General features: G+C 48.6%; 1 protein-coding gene across 1 annotated transcript in view; it reads right to left on the bottom strand.

The window, feature by feature from the left end:
- IGDCC4 (immunoglobulin superfamily DCC subclass member 4) overlaps positions 1–23,731 on the bottom strand; it is a 73,628-nt gene that overhangs the window by 13,410 nt on the left and 36,487 nt on the right. Inside the window, exons 5-13 of the mRNA XM_072345799.1 lie at positions 12,447–12,581; positions 9,931–10,086; positions 8,985–9,395; positions 8,289–8,453; positions 7,112–7,249; positions 5,582–5,752; positions 5,100–5,333; positions 1,076–1,183; positions 138–321 (exon numbers count right to left, since the gene is read on the bottom strand). Of these exons, the coding sequence (XP_072201900.1) occupies positions 138–321; positions 1,076–1,183; positions 5,100–5,333; positions 5,582–5,752; positions 7,112–7,249; positions 8,289–8,453; positions 8,985–9,395; positions 9,931–10,086; positions 12,447–12,581 (1,702 nt within the window). The remainder of the gene's footprint in view (positions 1–137; positions 322–1,075; positions 1,184–5,099; positions 5,334–5,581; positions 5,753–7,111; positions 7,250–8,288; positions 8,454–8,984; positions 9,396–9,930; positions 10,087–12,446; positions 12,582–23,731) is intronic.

Here is a 23,731-nt window from a genome sequence, read left to right as displayed (position 1 = left end):
CCAAAGCAGACATTTCCAGCATCTCAAACACCTAGAATTTTGCTCAGCATTGTGACTTCCCTACAGATTCCTCCCTCCTTGTATTTATTCCAGATATGAGTAATATATGGCAGATGAATCCTCAATATACCCCTTACCTTGTGTAGTATGTAACAAGAGAGGCGTTTTTCAGGCCCCAAGGGCTGAAGCGCACGGTGTAGTTGACAATCTTGACTGTGGTGAAATCAGGTTTTTTCCATCTGAGCCATATAGAAGTCGAGCTGTTGGACTCTGCATAGACTTGGACTGGAGGCAGCGGAGGACCCTTCTGCACAGGGGGATCTATGGTGGTGCAAGATGTAAAGAGAAAAGATACGTGGGAACATAAATGACAGCGAGGTAAGGGACATGGACAGAAAACAGGGAAAAAAATATGCCAAGGTTGTGAAGCCTGCGCAAAGATGCCTCCGGCATAATCATGCTTAACCTGTGTATACAGCCCATCCATGCTTTTCTTTATGGGTGGAAAAAGTCCCAGTGAGGATCCACACACCCTGCCTGTGCTGTACTACTGTGGTGCACAGGAGGTCAGCCCCAAGGGCACCCACTCAACAGGCCCACATCAGATAAGGAGAAGCCAAGGCTCTTCAACACCCCACAACAGACTGGCAGAGCTACAAATGGAGTCTGGGTCCTCAGAGCTTTTAATTCCAATGTAATGCTGTGAGAAAAGTGGTATCCTACTCACTCATGTTCTTTAATCTTTACCGTGTAAGAGATGACATCCAGGCATACCTGACATTTCCACAACCATCCCTCAGCTAATAATGGGGCCAGAGAGAAGACCACAAAGGCTATTTAACAATACAGGAACACAGGAACAACCCCAATGAGAAAGGGGATAATTTGATCCTTTATCTCCTTCTCCGGATAATTCCTCCAATCCAACTGCAATGACTGCCCAAGGGAGCTCCTTTATGAGAGTCTTCTCTTGTTCTGCTAATGTCCCTCTTGAAGTTATTCTGTAACTTTACCTTTCTTTTGAAGCCACGTTCCAAACAGAAGAGATAGACAACAAACAGAGGGCATTCCTTACCTACTGCTGTTGCAGGAGCCTTTTCTGTTTTGCCCTTCCAAACTGCTGCATAACCATCTTCATGCTTATTGAACGCCACCAGCTTCACCTCATAGAGCTTCCCAGGAGCTAGAAAAAGAATCAGTCAGGGTTTGACTGGGGTTATGTTTGTCAGCAGCTCTCCTCGTTTAGACATGTTCTCTTAAACCTGACTCAAGAAAGCAGCTCTGACAGAGCTGAATTAGCTAAAACAGATCAGGACACACTTCCCCTTGCAGGCTTTTCACACTCAAATACTGTTTCACAATTGGAGCATGCATTATCACAGCCACTCCTGAGCTCCCTAATCCCTTTCTACAGAAGTGACCAGCAGCAAATTGACTTTCTGCAGCCATCGAGGGGGCTAACCAGCGTCACAGCCTGTAGCACATCATCTCAGGGTCTCATCTTTCTCCCCTTCAAGCTAACAGATCCCCTGTGGAAGTGGATGTGTTGTATTGTTTATTCTTGGAGCAAGAACATCACTTCCTCTCTTCAAAACACACTTCTTGTTTCTACGGTCCCAATTTACTCACTGCTGGGAGGAACTTGCTCTCTGGAAGTCCTTAAGCTGACCATCACTGAAGTCACTTTGCCGTGCTAAGCAACATCCAAGGGCTTTTTTTCATGGAGACATTCAATTGAGAAAACAGATTGGGACCTCCAGAATTGTCAAATGATACTCGGCAGCTCCTCCCTTCAGCCCATCAAGGAGCACAGAAAGAGCACTCTGGACTATCTTTAGCTGAAGCATGTTAATGAAGTTTGTTAATTTGGGATGTGCCTGTTCGTTCCCTGCCCTGATGGATCACTGCTCCCTTTGCCAGACAACATACGCAGAACAAACCCCTTCTTATTGATGCCAATTTTATTATCACTGCACTCATTATGCTCCCAGAGGCTAATGGTACCAATTACCAAAGGCTCTCACTGCTCCACAACACATGTTCACGCTCAGAATATAAAAACAGTTCAGCCACATTTTTCTCCCTGAAAGAATCTCAAAGGCAAACAGAGTTCTGTCTGCCTCCAAAGCAATCTGATCTGCATTTCACACTCATAGGAAAACACTTCAAACCCACACGAGGAGGAAAAGCCAAAAGGGAGTTGACTTTTTAACAGTTGGGAGCATAGACTTGATGGAACCAAGAACCCACAGCCCATCTCCTGCCAGCTTGAGCATCTGGCTGGGCTTCAGTGGGACATCAGCTCATCACAGATGATGAGATCCAAAATGAAGAGGAAGAGCATGCAGATGTGATGCAGCTGTGGGCAGCTCCTGTCAGGGAGTGAAGTGAAGGAGAAGTCCTGTCTCCATCCTTGGGTAGGATCAATACAGCAGACACACACGAAGCCAGAGCAACTCTGCTACATGATCAAGCAGTTCATATTCTGCAAAGAGGGGTATTTTGGGTTTCTCAGTCAGAGGTTTGGCTTCAATTTTTATACACAGGCCCCCAGATGTTCAAGCTCTTAGAACTGGCAGATGCAAAGCTCTATCAAGCTGTCAAGAAGCTAGTAGGCAGCATGAAAACAGATGTATTTCACTACATTCCATCATACATTAAATATAAGCAGAATAATCTAATCCAGATCATTTCAAATCACTAATCTGGATGACTGTGTAATATATTCAGCATGCTAAATATGCTGTTTCATTTGATTTTTCAAGGTGTTCATGTAGGCCAGATGCCATACCTTCCCCTGAGTGGGAAAACACCCTGATCTCCTGGGAGCCACTGGCAGAGGAATGCACTCTTCCTTCACAGGAATGTGGAAGACAGGATCAGATGCTTACTGTTTATTTTTCACGTCAGTGACGGCCCTGGTCGTAACACACCATTACAAAGACTGACTGCAGAACACAGATAGAAGTTGGTGAGAACCTCTCAGTGATGTTACCCTACTGATCCAGCACAGCTTCCTCTGGGTCTCAGGGAATCATGAAATTGCTTCTTCTGTTCTTCTGAACAGCTGCCCACCTCTCTGACAGGATCTCAGCATATCTCTCCAGAGAAGATACAATGAGAGGCCTTAGTGATATCACTCCAAGGAGATATGATTTCCTCCAGGGTTTAACAACAGCATAAGAGAAAATATCTTGTTTCAGACAGCTCAAATAGAGAGAGAGAGCTGGGACATAACCAAAATCAAGAAGCCAAATGCTGGGGGGGGGAGAAAGGATGAGGAAGAGGAAGCCTGCAAGACAGAGAAGAGGTGGTGGAGACAAGTGGCACCAATTTATTAGCAAGAGCAGCCAGCCAGAGAATGAAACAAGCTCTTGTTTCAAACTGCAGTTTCAGCCACCACACTTCTTCAGCAGCCCATCCCCACAGGGCCAGACTGGGCAAATCTCCCCTCCACCAGACAGCACCGTCAGCAACCTGCCCTGATATCAAGAGAGATTCCCAGGACACAACGTTACTTCTTAACACTCTCCCTCACCCCCCACCTTTTTAACTTTTACTCTGAGGGATTTTAGGGGAAGTTTCCATTGCTGTGATTCCCACGTGGACATCCATGTGCTGGGAAGCCCCCTTGGCTGATTCCCATCAGCCACATACAACAGTGTAAACTGTGTCAAGTCTGCCAGTCTGTCCTGAGACCGTACCTGCTCTGCCTGCAGGATCCCCAAAGCAGATATAACTACCTGCCATTGGGAGCTCTGTGCCTAAATCCTTCCAAATCCCAACCACTACTCCTCCCTACTCCATGCCCAGACCCTGTCTTTCACAGCACAGACTCTGACCCCTTTCTGTACTGTACACATGCATGAGGGCATCATTCAGCAGCTCAGGGGGAGAAAATAGAACATCCATGCTGGAAGAAACCCAAGACTTTCTTCCTGATACAATGCTGATACACAACAGCCAAATCATAAGGAAACCATTAGGTCTTGACGGATGCCCAAATTTAAGGAAGTAATTACAGAAGAACAAGCAGCCTTCTCAGCATCGCCATGCCAGAGCATTTGGAACCAATTCAGCCCACTCCCAAGTCCCTCTGCTCACTGATTTGCCAGTGGTTAGAGCAGCACGTGAGGATGTTCGCATGTGGTTTCCTCAGTGCAATAATTACAGACCTAAATTCTTCAGAGAAACTCGTAACTGTTAACACTCTCTCTGTGGCAGGATGGCTGCTACATGACTGGAGTGCTGGAAACCTGCTCAGTGATGACACAAGCTGTTCTTCCAGGTGCTGCAGGCTGACCTTTGTGCCATGCATCATACATATGCTAGACACTCGCCCCCTAGTTTCAGCAACAGGCACAGATGAAGCATGAAGTGGGCGATGGAAGAACTCTTAAGAAGCAGAACATTGCTTTAAAGATGCATCTGGTGTGATTCTTTTTCACTCTGCATCCTGTATCAATCAGCAAGTCAATTAATTAGGACAGTGCGATGTTAAAATGGAACATCTTATGGGGAAAAAAAAAAACAAAGGCAGTCAGCCCAGCAGGTAAACCTGACTGCTATGCTGACTTGTTCTCCAGCCACAGACATTTTCCTGTCTCTTTTCCTTTAGGAGAGGTGGAGGACAATACTGACCCAAAATTAGTATGCTGTGAATTAACCCTTATCTGCATTTTAGCATAGAGACATTTCAAAAAGCACGCAATTGTGAAGCTTCTTAGAAGTATATAGCCAAAGAGATCACTGCCCTGATTGGAGATTTTAATCTAAGCGTTCTCATATTGACATGATCAACTATCATTGATTCATATCCCTTCATTAGTACACATTATGTATACTGGTATACTCTCTAGTTAAAAATACCATCTGGTTTCATCAGTTTCTTTTATTCTCTGCTTAGAATATGTCCCACAAATTTGTCCCACAACTTATTTTGGGTGCTCTTAGAAACAAATTCAGGAAGGGTGCTCAGCTCATACGGTCAGTCATGGACCTACACACCTGTAGGCAAGGAGAGAATCCTGGGGCTGCTATCAAGTGTGAAAGTCAGACCCTTGGTTTCCACACCTACTGCTAAGGTGTAACCAGCTCACCTAGTCGAGTCAGTTCATACTGCTTCACTTTCTTCTTCAGCTTTATGGGTCCTACGTCCCAGCTCTCATCTTCAGCACCATCCAGAGGGCTTTCATCACTGGACTCCTCCTGGCCCACCTCCCGGTAGTAGAGTTTGTAGCCTGATATCTGGGCATGGTTGGCTGGGGGTTGCCATGTAATCAGGAGAGATTCCATCTTCGCTCGGACTTTTAATTCTGTTGGTGCAAATGGAACTAGAAGAACAAGAGAAAAAACATTCAGTTATCTCCATTACCAACTGCATATGGAAGGAGGAGAGACCCACTACCCAAGACATGCAGGGGCTGCTCAACAGAAAGTCAAAGGCAGGTGCTCTGTTCTAATCAAAACCAATAGTTAGAATTCCCTAATGAACGCAAACATTTCTAGTTATGCCTCAAGTTCCCCATCTGAGAAATAACACCCTGAACTCCCCAGCTCCAAGCAACAGCCAGTCTCCTACCATGTGTCTGGTTGTCCCTGTCAGGAGTGCGATGCTGGGTCCACTCCGACGGGGCCCCATAGCCCACGCTGGTGCTGGCTGCAATGCGCACTTTGTACACTTTGTTGGGATGCAGCGAGTACAGAGTGATCTGCGTCTCGTTTCCACCCACTTCAATGGAGTTAACCTGATCTGCTGGAACAAAGGTAATGCCAATGAAAAAGGGTTTATCCAGTCAACGTGCAGAAACAAACCCAGCAACAATCACATGGTCTACATGCCCATTTGCCACCAGGAAAACCGAGATCTGAAGGCTGGGCAGAGCTGATATCTGGACTGACAACCCCTTTGTCACATTCAGAACTGCAGGGTGCCTTCAGCACCACTGAGCCTGCCTGAAGGCAGCTGTCAGAAACCTTGCTGCTGCTGACACAAGAGCAGAACGTGAGCACAAGCTGATGGGAGCTGATGGCACTCACTGCTGTACTTAAATCGTCACCTTAATTTGAAGAGGAACCATCCAGCAGCCTTCCTTCTGCAAAATTCACAACTTTGCCAATGCTACACTGAGGTTTGATTGCTCCATTTTCAGCTTACCCAAATTCATAAGGGAGATAACGGGAAATTTAAACTGAGAGTGACCTGGGATTTTAGCTGTTAACAACTAATTGGTCCTGCTAGGATTCATCTTGACTGTTGGTGAATGCACAGGTCCTGCTTTGCAGCTGCACTTGACCTAAACTCAGCTGAGAGCGCTGTCCTGCTATGTAGCAGCGTATTGCTGGGCTTGAACCCTGGGCTGCAAACGTCCAAGGTTTCATGATCCCACAGAGGTGCATGCAGGCTCAAGGCAAAAAATAAAAGCAAAACAAAAGCACGAGAGCCAGGAGTCACACTGCAGACTAATTCAGATCAAACACACAGGAACATGTCCAGCACTTCATCACGTTTCTCATCATTCTCTTAGGAAGAAACATGACCTCGGGAAGTGGAAGCTGCAGAGTTTTGATGATTTTAAAAGTGAATACCCAGAAGGATTTGCAAAGCAAGCACACATGGAATCAGAACAACTGCATTCAGCACATGGAAATGTTACCATCCCTGCTGAAGGCTTCTTAGAGTGGCTGACTATATAACTAAAGCCAGAAAAACTCAGCATCAGAGCAACACAACCTTGCCAGGATACCTACATGCAGACCACTGAGTAGACTTGGTTTTAAAGGAACCAAATGCATTCACCCTTCTTTACCAACCAGCATAAAGCTCTTCTTCCAAACTACAAAGCACACCAAAGGGTTGTTTATGCAAGCATTCATGGGGCAGCACAAACACACACCATCCCCTGGGCGCACTGATTCCTCCACAACCACAGAAAAAAGCACCTCAGAGCTCGCAGACTAGCAGAGCCCAGATAAGGGAGGGCTGTTCTGCTCCTGGCAAAAATGGGTCCCTCCGTTTTCAGTCCTGTACCTCTTCCTCTCAGCAAGCCATGTTGTTGAAGCTGCTGGAGCAAAAGATAACCTTCCTCCCTTCAAACACCATTTTCCTCACCTTCCTTGATAGTACAGTAGTCAATCTTGTACTTGGTTATCTTGCCGTTACTCAGCTCCGGAGGAAGAGGCAACCACGTCACACGGATGTCACCAGGAGTCATGCTTGACAAGGACAGCTGAGGAGCAGCACTAGGAACTGCGAAAATGCAAAAGAAAGTCAGCAAAGGCAGTGGCAAGACCTTGACACATCTCAGTTGGCTGGAGGCCACTGCCTGGCACTGCTGCTGGTGACAAGCTGTCATGGGGGCTACCCAACATCCTACAGTTCTCCAATAGCTCAGAGAACCAGAAGGAGCTTTCTGAGGAGGAAGGAAGGTGGGCTGCTCAGAGCCTGCTGACCAAACCCACTGTGCTGCCACATCTAAGTGACCCTGTGTTCACTACAAACCAGGCTGGCTAACAGACTGGTTAATCTGCCTATACAGTACCACGGAGCATCAAAGAGACACTAATGGACACTAAAGACACCAGGCTTCAGCTTGGTGATCCCATCTCCCTGAAAATCACAGCTCTGTGCTGCAGGCAGCTTTCATGCTTTCAACTCAGCTTCTCAAGCTTCAGACACATACATGTTAGACCACGCAGTGCCCTACATCAGGAGCATCAAAGCACACAATGCACCCCGCAGCATAGCAGGGGCTTGCGCGAGGGCTGCCAAAAACACTGCTTCTGTCTCTGTCCTGCAGTCTGTTGTGAGCTGCACATGCCCTCCTCTGTTGGGCAGCAGTCCTTCTGGCACTCTGCCTTCACTGCTCAAAAAAAATGCTATGTGATAAGTGGCAAAGTCAACACAAACTACAGATTCTTAAGGGATTCAACTTCAGTGCCGCTCTCAGCTCTACAAACTGCAATGGACATCTTTCTTTAGAGCTGAAATCATGTCTGGCCTAGCAGCAAGTTTGGAGCAATACCACATCAGGTCAGTGAAAGTCCAGAGGATCTGACTGCAATGAGTCCCATTGTCAACAAGGTCACTTGCATGCTCAGCATCACTCAAGCCAATGATCAGATCAGGGCAGGTTTGTTTATTTCTACAAAGGATTTATAACAAAAAGTATAGAAGCATAGGTGTAGGCTTCCAGAAGCTGATACTATTCTCTACACCATCTTCAATACTCACCATGAAACAGGAAAGAATATCTTTTAGACACTAGTACCCATCTAATTCAACGCACCGTCCTCCAAGGTCTGAACTATTATGGAAGAGGATGTCCGGCTGGCTCCAAGCTGAGAATATGCGACCACATAGAAGACATAGTTGGTGTTGGGTTCCAGGTCCTTGACTTGCAGCTCAGTGGTATCATTATTGACGGCAAACTGGTACTCCACGTTATCTGTTCCTGGAGTCAAGGAAACACCGATCAGCAGGTCAGTGAACTGCCAGGACACTGCAAGGTGCCAGGAGCTGGAAGCAGAGGCCTTCTAGCTTTAATTAGTTCCCTTAGTTACAGAACCAAGTTTTCAGAAAAAAAGCCTAGCTGCCACTGCAACTGCTTCCAGAAAGGGGAGAAAAGGAGATAGTTTGGGTAGTTTCCAAAGCATCTGGATGCACTAAAGCTCTTCCAGCCCTGTTGGAAGAGAAATGGGAGTACGGGAGTGGTTGAAGAGGTGTTGCAATCACTGGGCTACAGCAGCCTGAACTATCCAAACTAACACATCCAGTTCTTTGCCTTAAGCACAGTCCTGCTGAGAGAGTGATAAGAACAACCCAGGGGAACTCCTGCCATTATGAAATGCCCAATACTAAGTGCAAGGTGGGTCTCCTGTTGATTTTGGAAGGATCTTCTGTTCCCAGAACGGGGACAGACCTTCATCCTTTATCACCACATCCTAGCAGCCACTGACCGGTTGCACAGACAGGTAACACCTACCCACAGCCCGCTGGTAATGTAACGAGAAGCCAATGATCTGCTCGCTGTTGTACTCTGGCCGCTCCCAGGACACTAAGACTGTGGTGCTGGAGAGGGACACAGCTGAGACCTTCTTGGGAGCGCTGGGCAAACCCTCCCGCACAATCACGGAGAGCTTGGCAGTGGCGCACGCCATGCCCAGGCTGTTCTCAGCCACGCACTGGTAGTAGCCAGCATCCTCCAACCCGATCTGATTGATCACCAAGCTGCCGCTGCTCTGCACCTTCACCCGTCCATTGGAGAGGATGGGCTCACCGTTCTTCAGCCAGTGAATGGTAGGGGCTGGCTCACCCTCTGCCTTGCAGACGAATCGAGCTGTGCTGGCTCGGGTGCGTGAGATGGTTTCAGGAGCCTGGGAGATGCTGGGCGTAGCTGGGAGGAGAGAGGACAAATTAATGCAGTAAGGAGGAGGGAAAGATAGCAGAGAAAATCCCTTCTCCTCCCCCCTCACTGCTATGTTTTATTCAGTAGCAGCTTTGCTTACAAGATAGGATTTGCCAGGCAGACTCTAGAGGCTTAATTTAGATTCTATCCAAAAGGAAAAATAAATTCCGTATCAATCATGCGCTGCATTCCCTGATCCTAGGCTGTTCTCCCTCCTGGATTCCACAATACTGAAAGTTAATTGCTGATACAGATTTCCACAGGGAAACCCTGGAGAACAGGAATGAGGCATAAAATAGTTCAGTAAATACAAGGAACTAAACCCCGAATTAAAAAGGTTACATTCCCACTGAGAGCTCTCCCAGCACAGGGCCTTCTGACTCTAACCTGGCTCCCTTCTTCACTTTTTCCCCAGCAGGGATCACAAACACAACCTCATGGAAGGCTCCGGATGCCAGACCAGGTAATCCACAGCTACCCGGCAGCATTTCTCTCTGCAGCAATTACTCTGCTCTCCACTCACCCAGAACCCGGAGCTCAGCCGCGGCTGTAACAAACTGCCTGGTCTGGGGTTTGTTAGCGCGGCAAACGTAGACTCCAGAGTGATGGGGCTGGCTGGAAGGAATGAGGAGGTTTGTCCGACCCAGCACAATCACATCTGTGGAAACGGGCTTTCCATCTGCAGGAAGAAACAAGCACAAATATGGGAGGAAGCTCTAAACAGAGACCCCAAATCCCAGACCCAGCCCAGAGGAACATTACTGTTGGGCTGCTCCTCAGCACATGGTTGAGCATCAGTCAGCCCCAGTCAAAACTGCCTCAAGGTTTAGTTTAGCAATAATCAAAAAGTCTCGTTTCAAATCAAAATAGTCTGTAGTGTGAAGAGTGAACCTGGAATGAGATTCCCTAGGAACAGCACATTTGAGGGAATGCTAAGCCAGCACACCCTTTGGAAAAATTGCTGGATCTCCTTGCTGACCCACATACAGAAATGTACATCTCTCCTCACACGTTAATGCAAATGTCAGAGAATACTGAACTGCAAATGACTTGGGGATCTTCCATCTTCTGGGTCCTGGAAGTGAACCCAAATTTAGGCAGGACAGCTTGTGGGGAAGAAGGAAACGTCTTGAGGGTCCATCCAGGGGCTCGAATTTGGACAAACACAGCATGGTCAAGGAGAGGCACAGCTGGGCAACTGGGAACCCACCGCCAGCTCTGGCAGGAGGTACTGGGTTGAGAGAGCTAGATAGTTTGTATCTGCAAACATTACGTCTCATCCCTCTCCAGCTGCAGATAAATGTGCACCTCAAGCAGCAAAACCTACATCATTCCTCTGCCCTCACAGACTCAGCTGAACCGGAGCAGCTGTGCCTGCTTAGCACCATCAGCAGGGAACACAGCTGAGATCAGATTCTCTGCCCCCTCCATTTATTTCAGGGAGCTTCAGGTGGCCTCACAGTTCAGTGGCTGCGTACTCACAGGAGGAGAGAATCAGCACACCCCACTCGCACAGGAATGGCTGAAAATCCGACTCCAGATGGTAGCAATTAGCTGACCCCACCAGGGCTGGCAAGAGCCAAACTGACAACTTGGAGATACAATCCTGTGTTACCCACATGACTAATCCTCCAGCAACCCAACCTGTTCCTTACTGCTGTGTGCTCTGCGTAACACAGAACTGCTATTACAATTAACCTATCCTTTCCAACCTGAAGAGTCTGTGCTGGAAAGCAGAGGGGAGCAAGCAAACACTTGAAAATAGCGAGGAAGCACCTGAATGCATGCATGGAACTGCTTCACCAACCGATTCATAGAATCAGAATCCTTAGAGTTGGAAGGGACCTTTAAAGTTCATCTAGTCCAGCTTCACTGCAATGAACAGGGACGTGCACAGCTAAATCAGGTTGCCCAGGGCTCGATCCCTTCCCCTTTCTTCTCAATTAAAAAAAATAAATCATAGCAATAATTAGCTCTGATAATATCTGCTCTGAGCATCAGCACTATTCAGTATAGCAACAAGTGGTGCAGCATGGGAAAAACGGTTATTTCTAATTGTGAAGTGCACAGGATGAAACAGAAACGTTGCTGCCAGAACACGTCATCCTCGCTGATTTGATTTCCCAAGTTGTGTCCCGTGAGGCTGATTTTGCTCCTTTTTTGAAGGGAAGAGGAAATATTTGTGTACACTAAAAATCACTGCCTGTGGACAAGTCTGGGCTGAAGACCAACCACAATGAATGGTTACAGGGGAAAGGAGTCTTAAATCACAAGTCAGATCTGTGAAAATGACTGAGAGCCTTTTCTGGGAGAGAATCAATCCCTGAGCTGCAAATGGCCTCGGTCAGAGCCTCTGAAGCGTCGGACGATGTGACACTGCTGAAGTGACACTCGTGACTCAGGCTGTCAGCCCTGGGTAACGTATGCCAGTCTGGCTCATTTGTACACCTCTAATGAGATCTGAGCATCTTCTCGGTCCTCCCATTATGCCGGGGAAAACAAAACCAGAAAAAAACAAAAGCCAGTAATGTGAACACTGTAGGATTTTAGAACAAAACCTTCCCAGCAACACTCCCAGCTCCCAGCAACTCCAATGATTAACAGCTCTTACCCTGTTTTATAATCCTGCAAGATAATACAAGTTCTTTCTCCAAGGCAATGGCAGATTCCAGAGTCCCCACTAAACTGAGTCACTGGAGGAGTGGCAGAGACCCGACCCCATCTCATGACCTTTACTACTGCTCAAGCTCCTACAATGAGTATGACCAGTTTAGATCCAAAGGCATCCAGAAAACAAAACTTCATATATTTCACAGGTCAAACAGATAGGAGGTAAACTGCATGCCTTGTAACCTTCTAGATTTAATCAGTAATTTCAGTTATTGTGGACATCCTACAGGACAACACCTGCATCATCAGGCAGCAATGTGAAAGACCCTCATCTTTTCCCACTGACTTGTCTGCCTTCCAGTAAGTTCTGAAAACGAGTGCCCAGGTTCCTCCTGCAGACAGAGGCTGCATTCCATCCCTTGCACTCACCCTGCCGTATCCAGGAGACAAACGGGGTGGGATCAGCAGCTGCCATGCACTCCATCACCACGCTCTCGCCTGCCACCACCGTGGTGTTCTCCGGAGCAGCAATGATGGCGACATCTCCTCCTGCTGGCTGGGAACCTAATGCCAAAAACAAAAAGAAAAGGCTGTTCTTCCCAATGGAGAAGTGTCTAGAGAAGCACAGAACACCAGACCCAGCCGTGCTCCCCTGCTGTCTCACGTGTGTTGTCTCATGCCCAGCTGGAGGAGAAAAACAAGTCTTGTTTTTACATGACAGCACTGTTTTTCCTTAGGAAATGAACACAGAGGTGCCCTGAAGATTTATTCTCATCATATCAACCCCAATAGAAGTTAGTATCAGGATTTTCAACACAGAACATAAAAAGAGTTTCAGCCCAGAACCTTCATCAACTCTTGCTAATTTGTTTGTTAATCAGATGGCGCTCAGGGACACGGTTTAGCAGGGATAGTGCTGATGGGTTGATGGTTAAACTTCACCATCTTCAAGGTCTTTTCCAACCTCTGATTCCAAGACACTGCTATCCTCGAGCACAGCTACAGCTCAGGACACAGCGTATCTTCTGCCAAGGCACTTTGACAGTTCAGAAAGAATCTAACATCCTGGCTAAAGAAATTCTGATGCCCAGACATGTTGTGAACTGAAACAAAAAGAGGTCAAGACTCAGTGCCCAGGCCTTCACCTCAGGCACAGAGACTGACTCACTCACTCCGCATCTGGAGGAGAGCACGCTATTTAGCTGATAGGTGCAAAGACAAGTGGCCAACACGTACAATCAAGCAACGTTTACATGAAGATTTATAGGCTTCATTGCACAATTTCTTGAGAAAGGGATGGGGATTTTTTGCTTGAAATGAACCTTCTGTGTCTACCACTACTGAGAGGTTAAGGGAAGGTTAAGGAAATGCCTTTGCAACGACCAGATTTCTGTTGTCAGATGAAAACAATTGGAGCATGCTTGAGAAGACCAGACTGTTCATGACCTTCGACAGCAACAAGGTTCTTTTCCCAGCTCTCCCAGAAACATTCAGCTCTGAGGGACACTGTGGTTGTTGTCCTCAGGAAGGGAGAAATAACTGCAGAGGAGTCACGTAGCATGAGGAGCTCCTGGTCTTGCTCCAGGTGCTCCCAGGATGGAGCAGAGAAAGCTGTGGGCAGCAGGTCCAACACAGATATAGCAGCTTTTTGCACAGCCTGCAGTTAAGCTCACTCAGGATGCTGCAGGGTTTTAAACAATGAGGTTCAGGTATACCAGGATGGTTAAACCCAAAACACTCACTGCAGTCCCCAGCCCAGGATGTCCTACATCTCCAACTGCCAGACACTGAGGGAGATATCCAAGGAAAGCACCGTGCCCTCCTTGCCCTGTTTCTAATGAACTTTCCTTCTGTGGCTGCTGTGACCGCACACTGCAGCACCCAACATGTTGTGCTCAGCACATCTCCAGCCTTGCTGCCATCCGCTCAGTGCACAAGTCTTACTAGAGAGAGCTGGTATCACTGTGATTTTCTTTCAGCCCATACAGACGTGAAATGAACTTCCATCTGTAGTACGATGAGTATTAAATGCAGCGAGTAGAATCGCCAAGGGAGAGCAGGAGCCTGTGCTTGACCAGCAGATGGAAGCAGAGACCGAGGAGTGTCTGTGGCCCCCCCAGCTGGGGCAATGGCTGGACACACAGAGCTGCACTCCAGCCCTGCACAAACACCAGCAAAAAGAGCTGACTGCACCGGTCAGGGCTTTGCTCTGCTCTATTGCACTTGCTATGCACATCACTCATACCTGCAGATGCTTTCAGCCTAACAGCCATCACATCCAGCTGCAGCAGGACAACTATGGGCAGGACAGGGACAAGAAGGAGTTACTTCAAACTGTGGAAGGTTCAGGGACCTCATTGCCACGCAGGTCAGAGCCCCGACCTCCTGCAGCACCAGACCTGGGTTTGGTTTGGTTTGAAGAGATCCCAAGAACAGTACTCAGCTAACCAGGAAAACCTCTGCTCAGTGCCGTCTGACAAACATCAGAGAGCAAAACCAACCTGAGTTTTTGTCTCCATTGCCACTGAAATAATTTCAGGTCAAGAGGGAACATCGTTAGAACCAAAGGAAAAGGGAGCTGCAGTTTCAAGACATCTTTCACTGCCTGAACAAAACAGGTCACTGAACACATCTGCACCATGCAGTCTGTTTCGGAGTACTAAAAGCTTCCGCAGTGCTGCTATTTAAAACTTGGGGTTTGAGATTTCTGTCCCAGCCCCCAGCTTTGTTTTGTCTCTCCAAGCAGCAGGGCTGCTCTAGGCAAAAGCTCTGCACAGCCCAAGGCACAAGCCGTGAATTCCTAGAAAAGCTCACCATCACCTCTGCCTTCACAAACTTGTCCTTCTGAATCAGTTTAGCTGAATGAGCAGTGCTCTGGGCACTGGGAAACGCTGAGATGAAGGCTCTATTCCTGTACATTTTGCCACCCTGTGCCCATGTTTGTGTCTGCACAGGGAGACACAAGGATGCCATCTCAGCATAAGGGACAAGGCTTACTGCAGACAACTGCAGAAATACTCCCAAGTGTCTCCTAGGTTTTCCTGCTCACAAGTGACTCAACGCAGCTCATTTCTCAGCATTTATGCATTTTTCTACCTTCCCATCACAAGTCAGCACAGTCAGGCTGAATTCAGGTGCTCCACTCCTTCACACCATCACTCACACAACACGGAGCGTGGCATCGGGTGCAGTGCAGAAATCAAACGGATGCAGTGAGGAGAGCACATGAGGCTCTGTGCAAGCCGCCCAGTATAAGAAACGGTTCTGTAGAGTCTCAAAGAGAAGGGAAAGTGAGCAGGGATGTGAAGGGAGGCACCACGGGGAGCTGCTCGGGACAAAGCACAAAATGTTTATTTGAAGTTTGAGCTGGAGTTGTAACATACAGCAGCGATCTGAAACTCACAGAGCCTACAACCCGGCTCTGCTTCCAGCGCATCCATAATTCATCAGCTCTCTTCTCCCACCTCCCTGCCCTTCTTAGTGCAGAGCATCTGCTAAGAATTCAGGCAGAGCAACAGGAGGAAAAATGGTTTCTGTGCAGCCAATTTGCGACAGTTGTTTGCAGTGACAAGAAGACGATTCTGGCTGGGAAGTAACACGTCTTCTGCTTCCATAAACACCCTGCCTCGGCAAAACTGCTGCAGGTGAAATATGACTTGAGTGGCGACACATTCAGCTCTCAGCTGTCAGCAGTTCAAGACTTGGAGACACCCAACGATCAAGCAACAATCTGATGCTCAGAGAACTTTCTCACCCTCTCCAGAGGAGGAGCACGAAACCTTATTCACTCTCGCAAGTCTCCTCCGGGAATAGCACTGAGCAGCTGTTCATTAGGGAAAGTCAACGCTGTCACTGCTGTTATTCTGCAGACAATAAAGGAGCAAATTACCCATTGCAAAGCACACACCTTTGAAAATGCAGGCGCACTGTTTGTTGAGCATCACCTAATCCCAGCTCTCAGCTCACAGACCTCCTGGATCATGCAGGGAGAGTGCTGACAGCAGCTACAGAAGAGAAAAACATCCTCCACACCCATATTCCTTCTCTGTTCACATTGTCCTGGGAAGTTATCTGTGATTTATTTCTACTTCAGGTCTATACCCAGAGCAGGGGGTTACCAGCATGCAAAATCTCTAGACAGGATGCATGCCAGGCCATGCACTGACATGCTGACGTACCTGCTTTGGGGGCAATACTGGTGACATCAGGTCTCAAAGTTGATAATGCAAGCAAAAATTTCTTCTTGCGCAGCTGCCCTCACCTGAGCTCAGCAATGCACCACTTCACAGCAAGGAGCCAAGAGAGGACCAACCCCACTGGCTTCCAAAACTGCCCCAGTACTGCTCCTCACACACCCAGACTTCCCCAGTATGTCATGAGCCAAGTGCTACCTCCTCTCCACAAAAGCAGCTCTTGCAAACACACGTCCTTTCTGAGCCTCCTCCCGCCCCTTTGCTATGCCAGTCCCTGTGATTCTTTGAATCCGAGCTCCAATTTCCTTCATTAGTGCTCTTGGAGATGAGGAACTTTTGCTTTCAATATGACAGGCTCAGGAGCTTTTAGATGTGCATCTCAGAGGCTCAAAGGAACAACAAACTCCAGCACTAACCACACTTGAGTACTGAGTCTTCCCACTGTGATCTAGCAGCACCAATGCCCATAGCTTCCATCATTAGAAATGCTCATTTCTTCCCTTTTCAGGGGCTGCAGAGACACGAATTCACTCTGGAAAAGCAGTTGAAAAGGAACCCATTTCTTATGGCAGAAGTGACACTGCAACAGTGGCCTAACTGCTTTTCTCCTGCCCAATAACATAAAGGAGCTCAGTAAATGGGGTCTGCATTGTCAAATCACCTCACATCCTCAAAACACTTTGTAAACAGTTACGCATTTGTCAGTGCAAAAACGCAATGGGAAAACTGACACAGAAGAATTTCTCTCTGCCTTTTGAACAGGGATGGAATCTGTCTTCCTCTTCAGCAAGTCAGTGCTGCAGCACACATCTCCTGCCACCTTTAAACATCATACAAAGAAACACATGTAAATGATTAAAACACAGCAATCCAATCACTTTCAGAGCTATTTAGAGACCTCTACACACAGCCCTCATGTCTTCAGCTATCACAAAATCCCCAGCCAAGTAGCTAACAGCTCCCGAACACACGGTGCAGCCCACCTTCCAACGGCAGGCACAAAACCTGCTGCCCTAACGTCTGCATAAGTGAAGTGGAGAGTTTAATTACAAGATTACACTTATTTGACTTAACTAACGTATATACTAACGAGTTTGGGCAGGGAGTGTTCATTTACTCCCTTGACACGGTCCTCAGACACCAGACCAGCATGTGCCATGGCTCCATGCAGGGCATCAGGAGCTGGAAAAAGCCTTTCCCAGGCTGTTTCTCACAAGCCAAGCAAAAAGCAGTTCCTCAAGCAGCTCCTGCTGCTGTACTCAGCTCTGTGGAGATACCCTGGTGACAGCCCAGACAGCAGAGGGGCCAACAGGCACTTCTCTTTCATTTCCCTCAACTTAATACAACTGAGAGATTTCAGCCCAGAAATTGCTTGTAACCAGATGCCCAGGAGAAGATGAGCAGTGGCAGGTTTCCAGGATCTGCCCAGCGCTTTTAGGGGGCTCTCCCCCACCCAAACCACAGAGCGTTCAGAGTACAGGACTTTATGCATCCAGCAGACGTTCAGCTCTGCTGCAAAGCAGCCGGAGCGTGCTTTGCCCACCACTCCTCCTCCTGTAAAGCTGTCAACATTGGCTCTCTGTTTGCGTACACGCAGTTGGAACTGCTCTTCATTACGCCAAGAGGGACTGGAGCCAGCCAGACTGCACGAGGAATTCCAGCTCGCTTCCCCAGCTTGGAAGCGCCCACGTTTCGCTGCTCCGTGCAGGAGCCAGGCAAAATAAACAGGAGCTGAGAGCCCCACGGCATGGAGCGGCTGCTGCCGACCAGCACTGGGGGTCTGCTTTCCTGCTGGAGGCCCCAGTTAGCTGAGGGGCTGGGGCCATGTGTCTGCATTTGCAGAAGCCTGAAGATATGCTGCATAGAGCTTTGAGAGTCAGAAGACAACGACCGCAAGTGTTCAAGTGTCACTGATTAGCACTGCAGATAAAAACGATCATTTAATAAGCTTTTCACCAGTCCCGGCACCTTTTCATAGATCTTCATGCAAAACTCCTTGTCAGAAAGTCCCTCAGTACACAGCAGGATTTAACCCCTAGGTCAGACAAGAGGACTGCAGAAGAAAGGAAAACGGTAGTGGTGCCTCAGGGTACCTGAAGCCCTTTGCAGAAGGCAGAGCAGTCCCCAGCCCAGCTCCCAGCCCTAACCCACCCCACAACCCAGACAGCTTAACCCAAACAGCCCTGGGGCCCCAAGCTTGCCAGCCTCTGGGATTCAGCGGGAACATTCCCACATTTCTTTTACCATCATAACTGATTATACCAGCTCTGTGTGTAATTAAAGTGTGACAGAGGGGCTTCAGAGCAGAGCAGAGGACACAAAGGCTGTCCTGTAGCTGCTTTCACCACCTAACAGAGATGCTCACAAGTATGGTTAGTTAGCTGACGACTGCTCCACGCTAGGAAAGCGGCCTGTCTCCACATTTTGGCTCTGCCTTCAGGCTAGTGTGCAGGCAAAAAACTTGCTTGTCTGCACCTGCCTGGCCAGAGCCGCAGGCAACATCGCTCCTGGATGTGAGGGGTCACCCCTGCACTGAGCAGAAGGGAGAACATCTGTGGCAGAGCACAGGGTGGACCCGTCACACACCCTGACACCAACCAGCCCTTTCCCAGAGGGATTCTCCAAGACAACATATCCAATTTCCAGGATGCTGCAGGAGAAACTTCCCAGAAAAACAAACTGTAAGATATTACAAAGATATTCTGCTACCTTTCCAGCAGAAAAGAGATAGAGACACGGTCAACAGAAGGCCTTTCTGGCTCATTCACACATTCTTGAGCCCCAAAACACCTCCTTTCTCAGTCAGCCCAGCTTGTGTCAGCGCCCGGAGCCATTTCACTCCGCTAACTTCCTGCCTGTGCTCAGGGACTGACATCTCACAGGGACTGACACCTATTTCATCAGATCTATTTGCAATTCAGATCTACTTGCAACATTGGATCTATCTGCAATTCATGTAATCTGTAACTCTAGCGACAGCAGAGAGGGAACAGGCTGGAGGCCCCGGGCTGTGCAGAAGGACACAGCCTGCTTTCTTTGTCACCAAGGCTCATGCTTTGTCCCACTCCTGCTGCCAGCCACGGGCACTCATGTTACCATCGTGCATGGCTTTGAAAAGAGAAATTACCTCGTGGTGTGGTCTCCTGATGCCAGGTATGCAGAAGGCTTCCTACAAGCTATGCTTCAAACACACAACACACTGGGATCCTACAATAACACAGTCTGGCAGCAAACGATGACTGCCAACTTGGAAGGAAGAGCTAAAAGCAGATGGATGCATCTGCATTAACTCAGGACAATGCAAATCTGTTTTTCTAGGAGAAGTCTGGAAGGAAAGCTGGCTTTCTACGGTGAAAAATCATTAGTGATATCCATATTTTGTGTCAAACGGCTTCAGTTGGACACTTGCTGGAGTGCTGCAGCGATTCCCAATCTGTGTCAGGCAGTGCCCGAAGATACAGCGCTCAGTAACACCACCTGCTCCGATCCCACCATTCTCTTCTGCTTTTCACCCTCATCCACAGGTCATGCAGCATTGCTCCTCAGCTGCACTGGACACAGAGTTGGGCAAGAGCATCTCTTGCTGATGGGACTCAGGACAAGGCCTTAGGTCTGCCCCACACCTAAAGAAATGGGACCACAAGCTTTGCTGCATCTCTGGACACTCACAGCATTCTCACTCAAGCTGTTAGGATACCATAAGCGCTGCAGGGCATCACTAACGGCCAAGGCTCTGCAGTAACACAGGCAATTAATAATTAACAAGTGCCATCAGGAACCCAACCACATCCACCTTGCTGTCCCGAAGCCCTTTGCAAGCTGCTGACCTAATTATTATCTCTATTCTTAGCTGCCTCCCAGGCTCAGCAGGCAGGTACAGCTGTTTCACACAGCCCGGGAGAGGCCAGGTGCAGTCCTGCAGTGCCACTGTGATGTGCCACAGGGATCCACCAGCAGTAAAAGACTCCCAGAGGAGAGCTGGCTGCAGCCTGCAGCTTGAACACTGCTTCAGCCAGAGCCTTACCAAACACCAGCTCTTATTTCAAAAAGCCTCAGAAGTGCAGTACACGTGGATTATTAAGAGCTGCAGGTGGAGAACAAGGACGACTGCAAACCACTCCCAGATCCAGCCGGTTGCGATCTCTGGAGGCAGAGCTGCCTGTAACACAGGGGCCGAACCAACCCCAAAAACTGCTGTGTGTGGGGGAGACCAGTTTGCCCCCAGGACCTGGAAACAGCTCACCTATTCCCCGCCTCACATCTCCCGTTCTGCTCGATTATCCTTGACACCTCTGTTGCCACTCACTTTGGTGCCAACCCCGGGTTTAGCTGTTCTGCTTAATAGGAGGTGAGGGCTCTGAGTTTTCTATCAAACCCTCTGTCACCGCGGGCTGCTGGAGCTGTCAGGAGCACAGCATATCATAGCCCTGCAGAACTTCACAGACAGCTGATCTGAAATTCCCCCTCCGGCTCCCGGGAACAGGCTGCTGATGCTCGAGCTACGGGAAGTTCTCCCTTGGAGATCTGCATGGTGTGATGTGTGCTGGCCCCAAACTGACCCCAGCCAAGGAAAGAGCTGGGTGTTTGGGTGGCTGTCTGCTAAGTGTCTGCACTGACTCTTCACAACTTTCACCAAAAATCTGTGGTCTCTCAGTCCTGCTCCATGTCTGCTTGAAGTCATCGGCATTGCGAGGCTCAGTAAAAGGGAGACAGAATGAAAGCCTGCGGTTCATTTTAGGCAGAAGGTCGCTTTGAGTTTATAGATTCATTTATTAAGCTAGAAGTGCTGTACATCTCCTCCTTCATCTTGCCATCCTCTGAATTCGCACTTACTACTATGGTTGGCTTAGCATCTTCTACCACAAAGGAAGAATCAGGGGCATTTTTCATAATCCAGCAGATCCAATACGTGAACAGCTTCAGCTACCTGCAGAAACCTCAGTTGGGAAACGCGTGCAAACAGAGTCCTCATGGGTGAGAATTTGGGATGTCAAGTGCAGAGCAATTCCCTGCTTAAGAGCCAGAGGTAGAAAAAAACCAGGATGCTACATGAGAACAGAGGCAGAGGACAATGCTCAGTGGAAGAGACAAGGAACACGGACACAGCAGTTGCAGGCCGGAGCTGGGATCCCCCCCCACCTTCAGAGAAGAATCTCATCATTTGTTGGTTGAATCAACAACTCACAGCAAAGTGTTTGGTCTCCCCACACCCCCCTCGCCCCGTGTTGCACGGCACCCGCATCCCAAGCTGCGAGGGGAGCACAGCGTGTCGGCGGGGCTCAGGCTGAGAGCCAACCCAGCATCCCGCTTGTCATTCACACATGCAGGGACTGAAAACCCACTTGTGGTAACAGCACGTCTGTTTCTGCGAGGTGGTGGCCAACTGCGAGTGCTGCTCACTTCATCACCACCTTCCCAGTGAGCCCCAAAGCTGGTCCCGTCCTCTAGCCGTGTTCTCCTACAGCCTTGGGGGCAGAAGCCACCCAGGTCCCAGCACCCAGAGCCTGGCTCTCCCTTAACACCCACAAATAAGCCACCGCAATAGGAACACCAAAAGAACACAAAATGCAAAGGTGTTTCACAGCTGCCTCCGAGCTCTGTCCCTGTTATCGTATTTCATACAAATACTTGACTGAAAAATACATTTCCTGGGACACTGCTGCAGCAAGCTGCTACAACTGTCAGCGTAAATGATGTTCTGCCAACGGCAATCTTGTGGTGTCATCTCTAATAACACAGTACTAAATCCCAGCTCAGGGAGGACGTGCTCATCTGTTGGAAGGCTCCTTGGGGGCCTGCACACTGCAGCCCCCAGCCCTGCTGCACCTACACTGCAGATCTGTACTCCCCATTCCTGTGTTTATCCCAGTGCAGGCACAGGATCACGTGAGGCATGGCTGTGAGACCACTGTGGCAACACTGCTGCACTGATGGCTTGTCAGTGTCCCAGGAAGGCTGCCTGGGCATTCTGAGTGTAGCCAGCCTGGTCTGGGACAAAGATTTTTACCAAGTAAAAATCCCTTTGGAGTTGTGGGGTAAGGATAGTTTTGTTTCAAGCTCCTGTACTTTTCGCAGCCCAGAGCTTTGTTATGATCTGAAGCTGCTTGGATATTTACCTTTCTGCAGGCATGCAGGCCACACTACAATAGATGTGGGGTCAAGAAACAGCACAAGGAGCCAGCACTGTGAGAGGCACAGCAGGGAGAAATGGAGCAACTGGCAAAGCAATATGCTGAGACCACACATCATGATGATCAAACCTTTCTGCTATCCTTCCTTGAGACAGGAGCACCTGAGGGGTGGAGGGATGGCACTGCCAGATGAGGTCAATGCTTCATCTGCTGGGAGCAGTGGTGATCCAAAGGGAAAAATCCAAGTTATCCCTCTGCTCCTATTCCTACAGCAGGCTCTGTTTCAGGACTGAATGGCAGAGTCCTGCTCTCCGGCTGCTCACAACAACAATTCCCCAGGGAACGTCTGGAAATTTACACCATGAAGTCTGCACAGCCCAAACATCTGCAGGACTCGCAGCCCGCCGTGCTCTGCTCTGCCTCTGCATGGCCACAGACACACAGTGCAGCCCTCAGCATGTGTTGGGGAAGGCACATGATCAAGGGAAATCACACTTTGGGGAGGGTTTTGTGGGGTTTTAGTATGATAGAAAGGGGTTGTGCTAATTGCTGTCTCTCCTGTGAAAAGGCCTTCAATAAAGGAGACGGAACAACTCCCATCCATCACTCAGCAACGGGGATGACAAAAAGAACAACTGGGCAGAAGATCTATAGGGAAACAGATTCTTCTGCTACATACAGCCAGCTCAGCCCCGCAATGCCTGGCAGAAGTAGAGGCATGAGAAGGAGTTCCTAGGCCTGAGGGTCTGCCTGCCCAATGCCAGTAGAAGTGCTTGCTTTACAAGCAGCGCAGCCCTGAAGCCCACCCGGAGCACTCACATGCACTCACACCCAGCCATCACCACACGACACTGTTTCGTTGTTCCTGCCAGCACACATGGAATAGTTTGGCCTCTGAAATGCCTGAACAAGGAACTCAAGCAATACTAAGTAGCTGTACCTTGAGCTTTTCTTATCTTCTTTTCATTCTCTCGCATCCCTTCTTCAACCAAAGGATTTCTGCCCTACAGTTCACTCCAACTACTATCAGCTACTTCTGAACAGGGAGTAAACAAGTCCTAAAGCCAGGTCAGGCATCCAAAAATGTGCCTCTGATGGGGACATGCTGAAACTCAAAAGGATCAATACCACGCCAGTCACTGCTGCAGGAGCGTGTGGCCTGCACAGGTCACTACAGTTTCCCATCTGTCTCGGAGATACTTTTCCCCAATTATAAAAATCCCCAGAGATTTAACAGGCATGTTTTTCATCACTATCAGCTCAATCTGGTGAAAAACTCAACCTCGCATATTTGTTTTTGCAGCCAGCGGGTGGTGCAGTGCTGCAGAAGCGAGATTTGGGCGAGAACTCCAGGCAGAAATCTGCTCGGCCGGCTGCTGCTCCAGAAGGA

The sequence above is a fragment of the Excalfactoria chinensis genome, chromosome 10 (assembly GCF_039878825.1).
Source record: "Excalfactoria chinensis isolate bCotChi1 chromosome 10, bCotChi1.hap2, whole genome shotgun sequence".
Classification (NCBI taxonomy): domain Eukaryota; kingdom Metazoa; phylum Chordata; class Aves; order Galliformes; family Phasianidae; genus Excalfactoria; species Excalfactoria chinensis.
The sequence above is the reverse complement of the archived record's forward strand: the minus strand, read 5'-3'. Positions and strand labels throughout refer to the sequence as shown.